This window comes from Schistocerca nitens, chromosome 8 (genome assembly GCF_023898315.1).
Source record: "Schistocerca nitens isolate TAMUIC-IGC-003100 chromosome 8, iqSchNite1.1, whole genome shotgun sequence".
NCBI lineage: Eukaryota > Metazoa > Arthropoda > Insecta > Orthoptera > Acrididae > Schistocerca > Schistocerca nitens.
Genome location: NC_064621.1, coordinates 486,699,193 through 486,717,046, shown reverse-complemented (window position 1 = coordinate 486,717,046; position 17,854 = coordinate 486,699,193). Strand labels below are relative to the sequence as shown.

The following is a 17,854-nucleotide window of genomic DNA, read 5'->3' as shown; positions in this document are numbered from 1 at the left end:
TCTGACATTAAGAAAACGCATTAAGTCTCACAATATAAAATTCCTAATGTAGTAACAGAATTTTCTTATTCTCTATTAATGTCATAATGACATGTTACATACATCAAGTATAAAAAGATACACATTCTCTACAAAATAAACTATTTTAATTAGTAGGAAAGGAAGTAACTTATTTAAGACATTGTTTTCATGCTGAAATGTAACAAACAGTATAGATAATACTATTTAAGCATATTCAGTTTTTGATTGAAGCTTCAGTTGTACATTCTACAAAGCAAATTTTAAATAATTTTCCATGAGCAGTTCATATCGTAAATCAATGTTTTGTTATATGAAGATAAATTATAGATGGTGAATAAATTTATTCACTTTCATAGTACAGTTGTTCAGATCATATAGTCAGCTGGGTACAACACCTAACCTTAATTTCAATATTTCGTATTTTAGCATGGCTGTTGGTCTTCGCCCTTCGAGCAGCCTCGCCATCAACAGAGAGATGTGATATGGCATCATATAAAACTTGGTAATTCAGTTATACTTGTGATAGCCAGATAGTCATTTCTGGGGTAAGAAGTATGTGGTTCTCAAAATTTTAACTTCACAACCTGCAGCAGCAGAAAATAACAGTACAAAAGCTTAAAAGAGGTCTTTTTCTTATGTAAAGGCTCCTTATGTTAAATCTTTGTCATTTTAAACAAAGCCCAATGAAATTTGACTACTACGTTTAATCCACATTATCAGTCTAATGCTGAGCATTTTACAACTATTTGTCAACGTTTTCATCTTGGTACTTCCAAATATAACCCACTCATATGGTATTTATGTTTTTTGTTAATTTCGTGTAGCTTTTTAAATTTTGGTGGTACCAGAGCAAAAATTTTAATATCAATTTGTATGCTATATGGTTGACAGTTGATGAAAATGCTGCTATAGTATAGAGCGAGAGTTTGAAATTCAGCAAATCACATAAAATCATAAAAATAATTTCAATTGTAGCTTAAACTGATTGGAAAAGTATATTAATAGGGAAGGTTCTAGTAGATTGCAGCCCATTGATGAGAATTTAACCAAAGGTAACAAATATATTCCATTGTTATCTTTACATTGCATTAGTTTAACAAAATCAGAAATCACCACATACCACTACCAGTTACAGGACTGTTTTTCTCTAATTCTCTGTAAAATTTGTCTTTTAATTTTCCCTTTAAAACAAACAAATGAAGCTTCAAGCAAAACTGAATGCATTGGTTTTAAAAAATTTTATGTGCCAATTATTTTCTGTATTTTTCCTTTAATTTGAACTGGATGGCTAAGAAGATAAATGTCCTGTGTAATTTTTTTAGGACCAGTTGGCTCAAAACCACGTTCTTGCACATGGGATGGTAATAAGGAATTCCAGGCAGTGTCACAGCACCCTAATCAGGAAAAATCAGTCCCATTCTTAGACTCTTTTACTGACCAAGCACAACAGGTAAGAAAGCCAAAGGAAATCTTTCTTTTTGCCAACACAGTACACAATGAAACCAAAGTGTATTATAATGCAAATGTGATCGATATAAATGAGACATAGTGGAAACTTCCATCTGTTGCAATCTTTACCATTCATAGGCTAATATGAAAAATTATATGCAAACTAAACATGCCCTGGGTGCACTGCAGTTCATCTATTTCCAGAATGAATGGCTTCATTCAGTTGTTTATTTTATAATTGGTTAATAACACTTTGTTTCTCTTGAGCAGATATCATTACTTTAACTTTCCTAATGAAATCAGAAATTTTCTGTATGAATTGTCATTTTGACACTCAGAATCAGGCTGACTGTGTGATCTTCAATACTTTCAGAGTGATGACAGTCTTGGTGGGTTGCCTTATACAGACAGCTCATGGGAACAAGACAATACTGTATCAGCAGTGTTTGAGGATGGCATCTCAGAGGAAGCTTCTCCAAAATCACCTGTTATGAGTGGTTAGTATAGAAGTGTTGCAAGACAATATTTTAAATGAAGTAACCTTTATGCCACAACAAAAAATTTATGTAATGTGATTGCTTAGAAATAACTGAAAAGAAATATGATTTGCTATCTTCACCTTTCAGGCTTGGTTGTTACAGTGGCAGAGTTAACTAACTTGTAATATAAGGAAAGGTCTTACACTAAACCAGTCTGTAGTGTTGCACTACAGATCATAATGAAGTATGTCACCATTGTGTAATTGAAGTATATAAGACATAAATGCAAAATTTTAAATCAGCTAGAAACCCACTGATTTAGTCATATTCTGCAGAGAAGAAGAAATTGTCATTGGGATGTTTGTATTAGACATAATTATAAAGCTAAGATTAGTCTTTACCAACCATATCATCATTAGCTTTCCTTATTTAAAATGATAAGCATATAATCAACTACCCACCACTCTTAAGTCAAGATCAGCTCATGTAAAATTTGTGGGAAAAGGAACAGCATGGAATTTGAGCAGGTTGTAATATGTGCCTTAGATGTACCAGTCCATCAAGTTTGCTGACAATGGCAAATGCCACTGGATTTGGTGAATTCATTGTAACAAAGCGTGGAGTTTGCCAGGACTGCCGTGTTATTTAACATACCTTTCGCAAGTTTCAGAGTGGTAAAACCTTGTATGTTTCATGTACTGCAGATTTTGTATTGACTGCATCATACAGGGATCTCTTTGAAAAGGGGGAGGGGGATCAGGAAATAGCCCCAACCTCAAGGTGGTCAGTGTGCCGAAGAGCTAAATGAATGAATGGAGTGGCAATGGTCGCAGCATCTGTAGCATTATTTAGGCTGCACATGGCAAGCACCACAGGGAGCACTCAGCAATTGATGGCAGAGTTTGGGTTTCGCAAAACAGGGGATCCTGAGTTGAGAATTGGTGTGTGCCTCCAGTCCACTATTTTTGCAAACTCCAGCAACGGAACACTTATACAGTGTTGTATGTCACAGGAATGGTGGTCTTGTCTTAACTGCCTAAATTATGAGGATGATAGAAATTTATGTATTTATTGATTTATTGTTTTTAAAAAGGGAGAAATGGCAATGTCTGATGACCTGTGCTGATGTGGTTGATGGCTATTGATGTAAAACAACTGGAAGGGGAAAACCTGTAGTGCACATGCCACACCCTAGGTATGCCGGATTCTTCCTGAGTTGAAATGTATTTCCCTAGTTGCTTTTAGGACAGCTATAGGTCTTACAATATTAAGTAAAAATATTACCAGCAATTCAAGTGGGCTAACACACAATCCATCAAGAAAAGTCACAAGTTCAGCTCTCCTGGGCGCACACTAGTTAGAATGAAGTGAGATAGCAGTGACAGAGCACAGAACGATTGTCAGAATGTGTTTTTCATATTAAAGAAAGAAGGAGGTACATTAAAAAAGCTTGCACTTTTTTATTTAGAAAGAATGGTGCAAGGGCAGCAAGAAACCTGGAATTCATGAAACACCTACGAAATAGAATTTTACTTGTAGAAACTACCACATTGTACCTAATTACACTGCTACAGAAAGAAAAACAGCAAATAGACTGTGTAGTTGTGATGGAACTGCGCAACACCCTAAATTTTAGAAAATGCGTTGTAATTTGCAGGGATATAAAAGAAAAAGATCCATAAACAATTCTTCTTCCTTGTTAAGGAAAGAACATGGGAGTTCTGAGGGGAAAAAATGGGGGTATTTGGAATTTTGCCTCTTGAAAGTAAGTACTGGTCAACCATTCAGCCTCTTTCTAATTTAATGAAGAAGTAACATATTTACCCGATTATAAGACAAGGTTTTTTTTTCCCCACATTTGTCATTTGAAATATACAGGGTGGTCTTACTCTGACAGATTAAATTACTACTGTTGAGATCAACTTTTTTATGTTGGGTAACAGGTTAGTATAGGGGTAGTCTTACATTTATAGATGAAGCTTTGATGGTTGAGGTCACATGAAGATATGTTTTGAAGAATTCGGAATTTTTTAACAATGGATTATTGTTAATTATTCTTCTGGATTGATTGAAGAAAGTTGTCACAGAAGTAATAATACTTGTTAATTATCTCTATTAATGAAAATGTAACATTGATTTTACCAAGATACCTATATTACTATGTTAAAACAAATGGTGGTTTAATGTTGTTACCAAAATTCTCGAATAGTTCTTGACCAATTTACTTCAGATTTGGACATGATACTTTCACAAATATTGGATGGATATGGGCTTCACATTGTTTTTAAATATATGTGGTATACAAATATCTGTATACTCTGTAAAAAAGAAAAATTGTTAGCAAGAATCTCAAAAGTACTACTTACTCACTTACTTAAAATTTTTATACAATTTTCTAATAAATGTTCAGTGGACATGGGATACATATCTTTTCAGTCTCTCTCTCTCTCTCTCTCTCTCTCTCTCTCTCTCTCTCTCTCTCTCTCTCCCCCCCCCCCCCTCCCCCCCCCCTCCCCCCCCCCCCCCCCATCTCTCTCTCTCTCTCTCTCTCTCTCTCTCTCTCTCTCTCTCTCTCTCTAGCAAAAAGAAAGCTCTTGGCCAATTTACTTCAAATTTTTATATGATACTCTAATAAATATTAAGATAGACATACTATGGCCTACATACTATTTTCATATATTTAATTTATTACTGTATAAGTGTCATACACTGTACCATACTGTGATAAATATTCAGAAGGATATAGGCAAAATATTGTTGTAAACAATTGTGTTCAGATTTTCTGTTAAAACTGACTGTGAGAAAGAAAATGCTGTGCCATGGTTTGCTCTGAAAATGTGTGGTTTTGTTTTCTTTCTCTTAGTCAGTTTTACCTCCAATAGCAGGGTATTTAAAACATTACACAAATTGTTTCTCCCAAATATATCTTTTCTACTTTAGCCCTGTGCTGGTTTGTTTTCTTCCTAACAGTTGGTTTAACAGAAAACAGAAATATTTATGTATAGCTTATTGGCTTACTATTTGAATACTAGTATGGAATTTGAATTGTCTATAACTTCGTAATACCACCTGTTTGCTGATTGAAACTATGCGAAATACTTCTATTGAAGGCAATATCCTCACACTCGCAGTTCCAGCAGCAGGAGAGATCTCTCATGCCCTGTATACCAGAGACCCCAACTGATTTTCGCATTAATTTTAAGCAACTTCAATTCCCAATCAAAGATTGGACAGAGAGAGGCAGGAGAGGAAGGGAGATAGAGAGAGGGGGGAGGAGGAGGAGACGGGCAGAAGGAGATAAGGAGATATATCAAATTCACATAAATATTTACCAGTTGCGAAGTATTGCCAGTTTCGCTAGTATCGTACTTTATTTAAAAAAAAGGTAACTATTTTCATACAGATGTTGAAAAAAGATCACAACTAAATCTTTTTTCTGTAACCTGCCTTCTCGTTTGTAGTAGGAACTGAATTGACTTTAAAGTTTGACAAATACTGTACAGTAGTATACATTCCTGCAGAAAGCTGTAGAAGTCTTGATAGGGACCAGTGAGATACTAATGTGTTTCATTCAGCAATGTTGCCAATGGTCACCAGGAAATATGACAGGAATGGAAGGGGGTGTGTCAGCTGCTGGCTCTACGCAGGCAGTGAGAGAGCATTGGGCAGATCACGTGTTTGGGAGGAAATGAAGGAAAATGTTGTCACATTCTCACCTTAGTATAGACATGAAATCCTTTGTGTATTCGGAATAAACAGCTACATTCTCCTGTCCCATTGTTACCACGATGTTGGACATCTCAACATATTTGGAAGAAACAGTAAAATATTTGTGACAGCCGAGATTATAAATTTCATTGCTGCTTGTATACAGGAATACACTGCCCATTTCTCACCTCTCATTGGTTAGGTGAAACAATCATCCCAGATAATGACACCATTGGTGGTGATGAATATGATGATTAAAAATTGTAGTAACACAGAAAACTGGCTTAGATAATACACAAAGAAGGAAGTGAAGACAAAAATTAATGCAAACCATTTCTTTTTGTTTATTTCTCCCTGTAATGTCAAAATATAGACAATCAATAAAATGCATAAGTTTAGAATATGTGTAATGTCAACTTTTTAGACATATCCTTTATAGCAGTGAAACAGTTTGTAATTTTGATTGGTTAGAATATGTTAAAAATAAAATTTTCCCACAGCACCTCCTTAAAAAGGGAATCATCTTATAATCAGGTAAATACAGTAACAAACTTACAGCACTGGTGAATTAAATGAAGAATAATCAGGTAATAGAGTGACTGACATATAAAATATCTTGTAAAAAGGTAATGGTTAAATGCAGAAGACAATCACTCGTGTGTTCACCTTTAACAAAATCATTCTTCCTGTACAGATACATCATGGCAGAGTGTGGCTGTTTAAAAGTGTAGCCCAACATACTGTACTCTTTAAGGTGTTCTGATGCCAGTATTCAGACACATTGTTATGCCTTATAAGGACTAAGTAAGTTGCACAAATTGTGGGAAGGCCATCTGAAAACCTAGCACATCATGTATATTGCCATCATCAGCTGCTAACTGTGGTGAAAGCCAGTGTCTGGAGTCAGGATTAGATATGATGAATATCTGGGAAATGAAAGTGATGACTTGTGTACCATATGATTAAGCAAGAAAAGCATGTAAAGCGTAGCAGCCATCCATGTTTCTGGCATAATTTAAAACTATAGTGAAGAAGCCAGTAAGAAGTTTAGCACATTGATGTAGTGGTCAATGATACAAGTGTAAAAACATGCACATCTGAACAGTTAATAAAATCTCTACTTATTATTAGTTCACATCTGCACAGTAGGCTGACAAATCTGATGACATTTCTACAATCTCTATAGACTAATAAGCTTTAGGAAAACCATGAAACCACTGCTGGCATGGGTAAGTCCCCCTTTGCTTGTGTTTGCAAGAAATATGTTTTAAAACTTAATCAATCCCCTGCACTAAAAGGGTGATATTGCTGGGGATGGGCACATCTGAATGTTTGTGTTGGCTGATATCACATACTACTGCTCTGCTGTCTCCTTGGCTACAGATCTGCAAGCAGGTACTATTGTAATTTATGTGCCACACTGGAGAACAAACTGCTGTCTGTACGTACCATCACAAGAGCCATTAGACTGTGAGGCTTTGCCAGTCTCACAATACAACTCCACCAGGGACATGGATAATTTATTTCTTTGGGGGGGGGGGGGGGGATTTTTTTCAGTTCTGTTCAAGTACAAGATCTTTATCCATATCAGTATCCCAAGATATCAGCAGAGACATGGATAATTTATTTCTTCAGGGGAGGGAGGGGGGGGGGGAGTTTTTTCAGTTCTGTTCAAGTACAAGATCTTTATTCATATCAGTATCCCAAGATATTAGCAGTGGAACAATCAGGTACTTTTTGAGTGTTTAGAATTGCAATACAGGTTGCATCTACAAAGGGTGTTTGAAAAGTCCATGCAAAGTCCGAGAGATGGCACCACCGGCACGTATCGAGGTCACGTTTAGTTAGTAGCGTCTTTGGAAAGAACGCACACCTAGTTTCAGCCATATTGGTCTATTTCTTTGTGTTTGGTATTCGTGTGAATCGAGGAAGTCGAGTCATTGTCAAAAATGGATGAAAAAGAATTTCATGTGCTGATTAAACATTACTTTATGAAAGGCAAAACGCCTCAGGAGACTAAAGAGAAGCTTGATAAACATTACGGTGACTCTGCACCCTCGATTAGAACAGTTTATAAGTGGTTTCAAAATTTTCGGATTGGCCGTGTGGGCACAAGTGATACTGAAAGTTCTGGACACCCTGTGGAGGTTACGGGTCCAGAAATTATTGATAAAATCCCTGATATGGTGATGGATGACAGAAGAGTTAAGGTGCATGAGATTGCTAGTGCTGTGGGCATCTCGAATGAATGGGTACGTAATATTTTGCATAAACATTTGGACATGAGTAAGCTATCTGCAAGATGGGTTCTGCGATTGCTCATGCTTGACCAAAAACGGAATCGTGTGAAGTGTTGCAAGGATGGTTTGCAGCTGTTCAGGAAGAATCTGCAGGACTTTAAGCATCGTTTCGTCACTGTGGATGAAATATAGTTACATTACTATACTCCTGAGACCAAACAACAATCTAAACAATAGGTTACCAAGAGGGAATCTGTACCAAAAAGGCAAAGACCATTCCTTCTGCCAGAAAGGTTATGGTGACTGTCTTTTGGGATTCGCAAGGGATAGTCCTCATCGACTATCTGGAAAAGAGTAAAACTATTACAGGTGCATATTATTCATCGTTATTGGACCGTTTGAAAACCGAGCTGCAAGAAAATCGCTGGTGATTGGACCACAAAAAAGTCCTTTTCCATCGACAATGCACCAGCACACACCTCAGCAGTTGTGGTCGCAAAATTAATGGAAATAGGATTCCAACTCGTTTCACATCCCCCATATTCTCCAGACTTGACTCCCTCAGAATTCTATTTGTTCCTCAATTAGAAGAAATGGCTGGCGGGACAAAGATTTTATTCAAACATACAATGAATGGAAATGAAAGCACTGTTGTAATACGTATTGACGACACTCATACTAAGTGTATTGTTCTACAGATTAATTTAGAAGATTGGGATATCTTCCCAAACCCCTGGACAGAGTTCAGCCAAATTTGGCACACAAACAGTAAACTTCCTATCAGCACTGTTAGGTTTATAACAACCTACCTCCATTAGGAGTGAAGATAAGGATAAAAACATGTCCCCCCCCCCAACCCCTCCAAATATGCTGACCTGTATGACAAGCGAATTGTGCGATAATATTATTGACTTGCCTAATCAGGTTGCTTTGCAGAGCAGCCTACTTGTCAGGAGCAAGAAACAGTTCTCCAAGCCCCAAAATGCAGGCTGTCCTGCACCAGAGGTGTGTTGGGTGGGTAGTATCAGCAGGGATTTGGAGGTGGGGTGAGTGGGATAGAGGAGATGGACATAGAAAGGGGTGAGGATGGGACAGGCAGAGACAGGAGGAGCAGGAGACAGATGTACAGAGAGAGAGAGAGGGGGGGAAGGAGGAAATGGTCAAACAGTGGGGGAGGAGATGAACAGAGAAAGGAGGGGGAGATGCAAGAGGCAGTTGGGAAGCTGTAAGGGGGATAGAGGGTAGGTGGAAAACGAGGGTGGGGAAGGAAAAGATATATAACTTGTCCAATGTTTCTTGAAGCAGTGTCCCCTTGTATTGTTTGGTATTCATCAGTAGAATTTGAAAGGTTTGATGACACTTGCCATGGTGCTTGCCAGTCTACATGAGCTGACATTAAGTGGCACTGGATTAGTCATGACACAGTGAACTATTTACACTGTGCTGTGGCATTTATTTAATTTCATTTCACATTCATAACTACAAATAAGTACCACATGTGTACATGAACATCACTGTAATGCACTGTCACTAGTCCTTGCCGCATCCTAACGTCATTTCCATCACAGCAAATGGTCAGACTTCAGTGCAAGGTAGCTTCAAATTAGCACTACATGTGAACATGAATGTAGCTGTAACTTGCTTTCACAAGACCTTGCTATTTCCTTGCATCATTTCCATCACAGCAAGTGGTCAGATTTCAGTGTGAGCTGTAAATGGCTTCAGCACTGTGGGGGATTTCACTCCCCAACATTTCTCTCACCACAACACACCATAGTGCATACCATACCCCTGCTCTCCGCTGAGGTGACACAAAAAAGTAGAACAAGCTATAATACTATTGGCTTATGGCTGAAAAATAACGTCCACTGTACTGCATTTATGTGATTTTGCCATATTCAACTGTTATCAGTTTACTTCATCATGTTATCAAATTTTGCTTTTTATCTAGGTGGTCATGATATGAAAATACTCTCGAAACTGCATGCTTTCGGGCATAATTTGTAGATGTTGCACTTGAGGAAAAGGGCAGCCCTTTCAAACTACTGCCAAAATGAAATATTAATCGAAAGCAAAATTATACATTCGTATATAGGTATGATAAATAGAACAGCTTTGTGGCCTCCCTTCTTCTCCCACACAACAGGTCCTATGGGCATATTAATTATGTCCGTGTATAAAGGACGATCAAAAAGTTTCTGTTTGAGGGTGTTGCTGCAGAGTATATGCAACATACTATGACTCCGATATGGGTACACAAGCACGAGATGTAGGCGGGATTAGTGTGGCATTTGTGTCTTTCCAATGTGTGTGCAGTAAATGCAAAACCTTAAACTATGGTGACATTATTACGGAATGCGTCCAAAAAGGACCAGCATCTTGGTATTCTTTTCTTGGCTGCCGAAGGACAAACACCGGTAGACACCCATTGGAGAAAGAACATCATCCATGTCTTTTGAAAACCATCATTATTTAATGGTCCACAAATTTCCATGCTGGCTGCAATTCGACATAAGATGCCAGTCAATCTGGGAGGCCAGCCTCATCCATTACAAACAGCACCAACTCAAGCAGGAGACACTCAAGCAGATGCCCTGTAGTCCTGATCTCTCCATTGATTATCAGCCCTCAGCCCCTTAAAAAAAGGCTTCAACAGGTTGACGATTCATGTTGGATGGGGATGTACAGCAGGCATTTATGGACTTCTTCATGCAGCATGACATGGTGACTTACCACATGGGTGTCTTTAACCTGGTGCATCGGTGGGATGTTGCTTCAGTGCTCAAGGTGATTTTGCCTGATTGGCATACCAATTCTGGACTGTGTACAGTCTTCAAACAGAAACTTGTTGATCGCCCATGATAATTAAGTGAGTAATGAAACATTTTCCATTTGCTTGCAAACATTATTCTATATTTTAAAAGGCCTATAAAGTCACATTTCCATTCTTAAAATGTTTTTACCCTAAAGGGTCTGTCTTCTGGAGCATTGCTGTTAGTTTCTAAGTCATTTAAAAGGACATTACAAGCAGGTATTTACAAGTATGGTTTTTTTTAAGGGATAACACATAACCCCATAACCACCATGGCCTAACGACACTTGTATACTTATAGGAAGAAGGGGCAAACTGTAGCTGTCCTGCAGTACAGGGTCAATATTTAAACAAGCTCCAGGCCAGGCAAATTGAGTGTTAGATGTGATTTAGATAGGCATTAGGTGCCTTATAAAGCACTGTTTGTTTGTGAGAAAAATTGCAGTTGTAGGGATGGCGCCTCCTATAATTTCTGTTCATGGCACAGCGACAAAGTATTTACCAAATGTTCTTAAAATGTTATTCTTGTGGATCGTTGAAATTTTTGCAATATCGTTATCCTTTACCAAGATCCAGATGTTCAGAATTGCTGTACTTAATGCAGAAAACAGCAAAAACCATTTTAGCTGTTTTTGCACTATGAGTCACAATTATCTACATAACTAACAATAGCAAATAGCTCAGATTTTAACTGCACGTTCCATAGACAATCATGTAGAAATGCTGTATTGCTGCTATCGAAAATCTGTATCCATTATCAAGATACACCAAAAAAACCATGATTTTTGGATACAAAAAATACCAGTTGTGGTTATAGCCATTATTATGAACTGCCGAAATATTTACCATATGTTCTGAAGATGATGTTCTCGGGGAACCTTGAAACTTTTTTTGATATAATTATCCATTACTGAGCTTCAGAGGTTCTAAGTTAACATACTTATGCATACCTGAATACAACTTAATATGACTGCCAAAAAGTATGTAAAACTGGAAAGACTGCACAAGCAGTAAAAGGTTTCTAATAACATTTTTACTTTGAAGATACAAATCGTAAAGTCTACAATGTAGCAAAAGATAGATTGCTGCTTAGCTTTCACCCACAGCCTTCATCAGTAAAACCACACACACACACACACACACACACACACACACACAAAAAAAAAAAAAAAAAAAAGCAAGCACACCTCACCGACACATGACTGCCGACTCCACCATCTCAGGCCAGAATGTGACATCACTGCCCGAGATGCTGATGTGAGTGTCTTCTAATCGTGACCTCAACTTAGCATCAACAACTTTTAGACATATGCCACTTCTCGCTGCTGCCAAACTTTGTAATACAACAGATACTGTAAGTTTTCAACAGGCAAATTTAATCACATTTTCATTAAACTAATTGCCATATTTCAACATGACTTTACACACCAAAAAAGCTTCTTGGCTGAGGGGGGGGGGGGGGGGGGGTTGGATCCCCTCTTTGTCCCAACTTGTCTACGTCCCTGAACTCCACCAACTATTTTACCTACTGGCAGACTTCAGTGCACTCATTGTGCTATGGAGCTTGTCCCTTACTTGATGCATGTGTTGAGTTGCTGAGATCATCATGCACAGGGAACTGTGTATCATAACACTATTGATGAAATATGCTTCACCACTGCTACAAAGTGGCCCTGACCAATAGACAAATTATTATGCTCTTCAGTCCATCCAGATTTTCTTCGATGGAAAGTTTGTGACGACCTTCAATCCATTGATCACTGCACAGTCTTGATCCATCTACCAAGCAGAACAGAGTCTAATAAGGAAGCTGGCAAGATGGAAACTATCCTCTGGTAGAGCAGGGTCAGGTATATAGTCCTACAATGGTCTAAATCCTGACCAACACCAGAAAACTTTGCAGCCTTCTAGGCCATAATGGCCAAAGCTTACCGCCTTATGAAAGAGAACAACAAAAAGCCATGGCAACTGTTCCTGAACTCCAACAACTGCTTCAACTTGGACTGCATGAGTCTAGGAAGCTATCAGGAAAATGTTTGGTAAATGCAGTCAACCACCTATGGAACTGATTCTGAAATGACCATATTCCCAAAAGATCACCAGCAGATATTGCCCAGACAATTCCAGCACACTTTGTATTGGCTACTGCCACTGAAAGCCAGGATCCAACATTTGACGACTACCTTAAGACATTAGAGAGGGTTCTAAGTCATATAATGGCTCTATCTCTATGTGAGAACTGGAATCTCTTATGGCTGAAGCTCCTGATATGGTGCCTGGCTATGGATAACTCCAAAACAGCGTCCTGCGATAACTGTGAACCAAGTCAAAGGAAATTCTCATAGTAATTTCAGTTCAGTAGGTAGACGTGATGATTTCCCACCCATAGAGTTAAACATTTTTGATCTCCATCCTCAAAACGGGGTGCACCCAATTGTACTGCAGCAATTCCAGAAGCATTGCTTTAATGAACTACATAAAAAGACTTTGGAGTGACAGGTCAGCTGTCAACTGATCCTAAAGACTACGAAGCTCCTTAATCATTCCAAGTGCAGGTATTGAAAATACCAATTAAATGTTCATAACTTAATGGAAGTGGCTGTTCAACAGACTTTCCAATGTAGACAGCATTTAATAGGCATCTTTCCTTTTAAATATACAAAAAGTATATGACTTTACTTGGATGCACCATATTCTAGTACACCATAGTTGGGGCTTCCATAGTTACTTACGTTCTTCCTGACAGATTTGTACAAGGTATGATGTCCTTCAGTGAAATGTTACAAGCATTACTTTCTTTACTGTAACTGCTAATAATTTTCATGGAAGGAGTCTCCTGCAGTGCTCTTTATTTATGGATAGTTGTGTTGATGGTGTTCTCATGCTTCTTAGTTACAATGGGCCTGACTGTTATATCCCAAGCATAATTTGTAAAGTAGCGCCCTATTCTTTATTAACAACAATTATGTGTTGCAGTGAATTGGTTGTAAAGGTATTTAGAGGTTTAATAGTAAAATTTTTGCATCACATGCAGTTGAAACACTTTCTTGAGATTATGTGCCTAGCTTAGATATCATTGTTGCTGATATATTTTCATTATTGTATTTTTTTGTTGTTGCAGCAGACTCTTGGCCGATGATGGATGCATTATGGAAGCCACTTTATACACCACCACAGCCATTGGAAAGCCACAATGATTCTCTGTTTTCTGATGTTTCTGTGACAGCAAAGAACAAAATAGATCAGTCATATTCACCGTGGGGACCAAGTAACTCACTTTGTATTGGCTCTGTATGGTCATCATCAGCATGGTCAACTGGCCCTGGTCCAGTTGCTCCACCACTGACTACTCCAGCACCCATCCTCCCTCCAGTAGCACCTGTACATGCACAGGGCAGCACAGACGGCGCTATTGAGGATGAGCCACCATCTTCCGGTGATCTTGATGTAAGATTTATTACGTTCTCATATTCTCATGCCTGTTTAACATATGAACGTGTGTGTGTGTGTGTGTGTGTGTGTGTGTGTGTGTGTACGTATAGCATATGCAGTGAAACTTCAGCAGCAAATTAGAGACGATTCTTCAAATACAATGGTAACCAAGGGATGAATCAACATTACTAGTGCTCAACTGACTGTCAGCATCCTTTCCAGTATGTCATATCATTTCGGAGATGCGGTGAAGAGTGAACACATGTGAATTATTGAAGCTTGAGAATTATACCTACCTGTACATTGATCAGCATTGTACCAGATAGGTCTCCACTGTGGTTTTCTATGATGTTATAATGAACATTAGCCATATCTCAGCTTCCAAAAACTATTACACACAGCTGCTACAACCAAAAACTTTTAGTTCTCGAAGAGATATCCTTCGATCAACACTGTCTCAGAAATCTATTCTAATAGGGCAGATGAGATGTTTCACTTCATGTCTCGTCTACAAATTTTCTTGAGATATCACACATTGAATATATCTGGGATTTGTTGCTTGATAACGTGCGCATAATATTCATCCACTTTGTTCTCTCATAAATTCGCTCATTCAGTCATCTATTCATTCATTGTGTCCTACAGAGGAAGACAAGAGTGGATGGTGAGTACTTACCTTCGTGAGATGAAATTCCACGTATTGCTGGCAGATACATATGATTAGGGAAAATTGGAAAGGAGGGGCAGGTCCCTCAAACATTAGGTTGTCAATAAAACTCAGACAAAACATGTGGAAACTATACAAATAAATCATGTATGGCCTTTACTGTTTTAATGTTATGATGCTGCAGCCAGTTTATGTGTGTGTGTGTGTGTGTGTGTGTGTGTGTGTGTGTGACAGTTTTTGAATGAATTTGTTGACATGTTAAATATGTACTTCACAGTGGCTCAAATGCTGAAACAATTCAGTAGTGTAGAATAAAATTAAAAACTTTTATTCCACATGAACAACATTTGCATAAATGATGATTCCTTTCTTGTAATTTATCACATAGTCAAATGTATCTGTTACCTAAGCATGTTGACTGATGTATCCAGCGGCTGCATACTGTCCCTTTCTTCCATCACAAACACTCGCAGGATACAGCCTCAATTTTTTTGTCCAAACTATAATAAATTTGTATTCAGAAAAACTCATTTTACCAGTCTTTAATATTGATAAACTGTGGTGAATTGTCTTTCATTAGAAACTCTAAACTGTAGGCTTCCTACATTACACTACTGCTCACCAGGCAAGTGGTTGAATTGAATATGACACCAAGCGTCAGACAAGTAAATATCACCTAACTTAGGAACCTGGTGGAATGTAAAGAAAAATTTAATAAAGATTTGGCTGATGGAGACTGAATGACAGCTATAGGGGTGTCAATTCAAATCCAGATGGCAGTTATTTGGTGTAATTTGATTATTTAGGAATAACAAGTTTTTATTTGTTCAAAAACAGTGGGTTATTGAACATCTATACTTTAACACTTAACAAGGATAAAAATAATTTCCATTGCAGAGAAGAGTACACACACACACACACACACACACACACACACACATACACATTATTGCACAATTGTCGTTGTCTAACAGCAAATAATGATTTTCTTGATAAATCCACAAGCTGATTTTCTGCTTTTGCTCTTGAAATAATAATTTCACTAGCTGTAACTAATTCTTGAAAAAAAGTGAAATTTGTGATTCTGTCCACTTGTAGGCAAGGTTTCAAATCCTTTAGTTGTCAAAGTTCAGTTAAAAGTCTCTTGATCCAAACAATTCCTCATGCTGCTTCACTAGCCGCTGTAACTTCAGCTTCTGTAGTAGAGACTGCAACTGAAGTTTGTTGCTTACTCGTCCAGCTGACAGGTGCACCAGATTACAAGCAAAGAACACCTGAAGTGTATCATCCATTCTCTAAATCATCTCCATGACTGGCATCACTATAACGGTCAAGAATGCTTTTGTCTTCAATGCTTTTGTAATTTATCACATAGTCAAATGTATCTTTTACCTAAGCATTATTTAATAGCAAAAGATTCTTTTTACCTTTATTACATCACACACTGTCAGAGTTTCCTGACTTCTATGTACTACTCCTACAGCATATGCTATGTCTGGTCTTGTCCCACACATCAAGTACATCAAGGATCCAACTGCTCGCCTACATGGATATTGAGTGTTGATAAGGTTCTCTTCCATGGCATCGTCCTTTATAATTGGAGTTGTAACAACTCCACAATCATGCCAAAATGCTCCAAAACCTTCTTGCAGTAGTGCATCTTACTGATTTGAATGGATCCATCTTCTTTTCTCTCAATTTCCGATCCCAAGAAAAATGATGCCAGGTTTGATTTTATTTTGAATTCTCTTGCAAGGGCTTCAATAAATTCTTTAAATTCACTATCATTGTTGCCACAACAGTCCGTCATCAATACAACATATGAAAAAAGTCGTGTAAGAACTTTTATGTCTCATAAAATGGGAGGTATGAACTTCACTTCTCTTAAATCCTTATTCCTGCGAAGGAGAGCTTCTGTAAAGTTTGGAAGGTAGGAGACGAGGTACTGGCAGAAGTAAAGCTGTGAGTACCGGGCGTGAGTCGTGCTTCGGTAGCTCAGTTGGTAGAGCACTTGCCCGCAAAAGGCAAAGGTCCCGAGTTCGAGTCTCGGTCGGGCACACAGTTTTAATCTGCCAGGAAGTTTCACATCAGCGCACACTCTGCTGCAGAGTGAAAATCTCATTCTGGAAACAAAATCATGTTCATATTTGTGGTTTTAACAGCTTCCAACACACCACTTTTCTAAGGCTTTTGTGCTCGAACATCCACAATCCACTTTCAAAATTTCTTGATCACATGATACGCCTTCTTAGAGTAATGATAGACAATTTTCATTTTCCTCTGTGGGTATTTAGATCGTTGTTTTGATGAGATGCTTAAAAGTGCCTTTACTCGGCAAAGCTTTCTCATGTCCACAGAGTTGAATTGTCAAGTTATCAACAGTCCTATCAGTTTTTGACATAAGCATTCTGCTTTATTTTAATGAAAAATACTCATCTGGTAGTGGATCTAAAATTATACAAATTAAATATAAATTGGGCAATTCTGGATGATTTTCAGCATCTTTGGCCACTTCTTATTTCAAATCATTCCATACATTTTTCAAATTTGGTACATTAGTTGTTATGTTTTTATTAGAATGTTTCACAAATCCAAAAAATTGTAAACAGAGGTCATAAACTTTTATTTTCAGAAATATTGTCAAATAATTTATGCAATTCTACCTGTACTTCTCAGGATGTGTTAAGACACATTATTTTCTGCAATGTTTCGTCTGTCATAGCCATGGTTGATACAATTAAAGCATTGCTGTCAGCCTTAAGATAATTATTTAATGTGTTCTTATATGCCTCTTTTACTTGAGCAGTAGCACCTTCTGCAGGTTGTAAAGGTTTAACTAACCTACCTTTAACAATGCCAAACGCTCCAAGCATACCAAGTAGACAGACATTTTCTTTGTATTTCCATTTACTCCAGTTTGATTGCCCTTCCAGTAAACCAGTGCTTATCACTATTGTTGAATCTAGAGTCGAAATTCGCTAACTGACTCCAAAAGTTACTCTGACGTACGAAAGTCACAATACACTAATCTCAAAATTTACTTTTT

The 17,854-nt window shown here is 37.8% G+C and overlaps 1 protein-coding gene and 1 non-coding gene across 3 annotated transcripts in view; both read left to right on the top strand.

Moving 5' to 3' along the window:
- LOC126199383 (transmembrane protein 131) overlaps positions 1 to 17,854 on the top strand; it is a 385,780-nt gene that overhangs the window by 355,002 nt on the left and 12,924 nt on the right. The window contains exons 22-24 of one of the 2 annotated variants that reach the window (XM_049936301.1): positions 1,344 to 1,471; positions 1,844 to 1,967; positions 13,834 to 14,156. In XM_049936301.1, the coding sequence (XP_049792258.1) occupies positions 1,344 to 1,471; positions 1,844 to 1,967; positions 13,834 to 14,156 (575 nt within the window). Of the gene's footprint in view, positions 1 to 1,343; positions 1,472 to 1,843; positions 1,968 to 13,830; positions 14,157 to 17,854 lie in introns of both variants that reach the window. The other variant, XM_049936300.1, reaches the window with a different exon arrangement.
- Positions 16,792 to 16,866, top strand: Trnal-caa (transfer RNA leucine (anticodon CAA)). Its single transcript has one exon. It is a non-coding gene; the product is annotated as a tRNA-Leu (tRNA).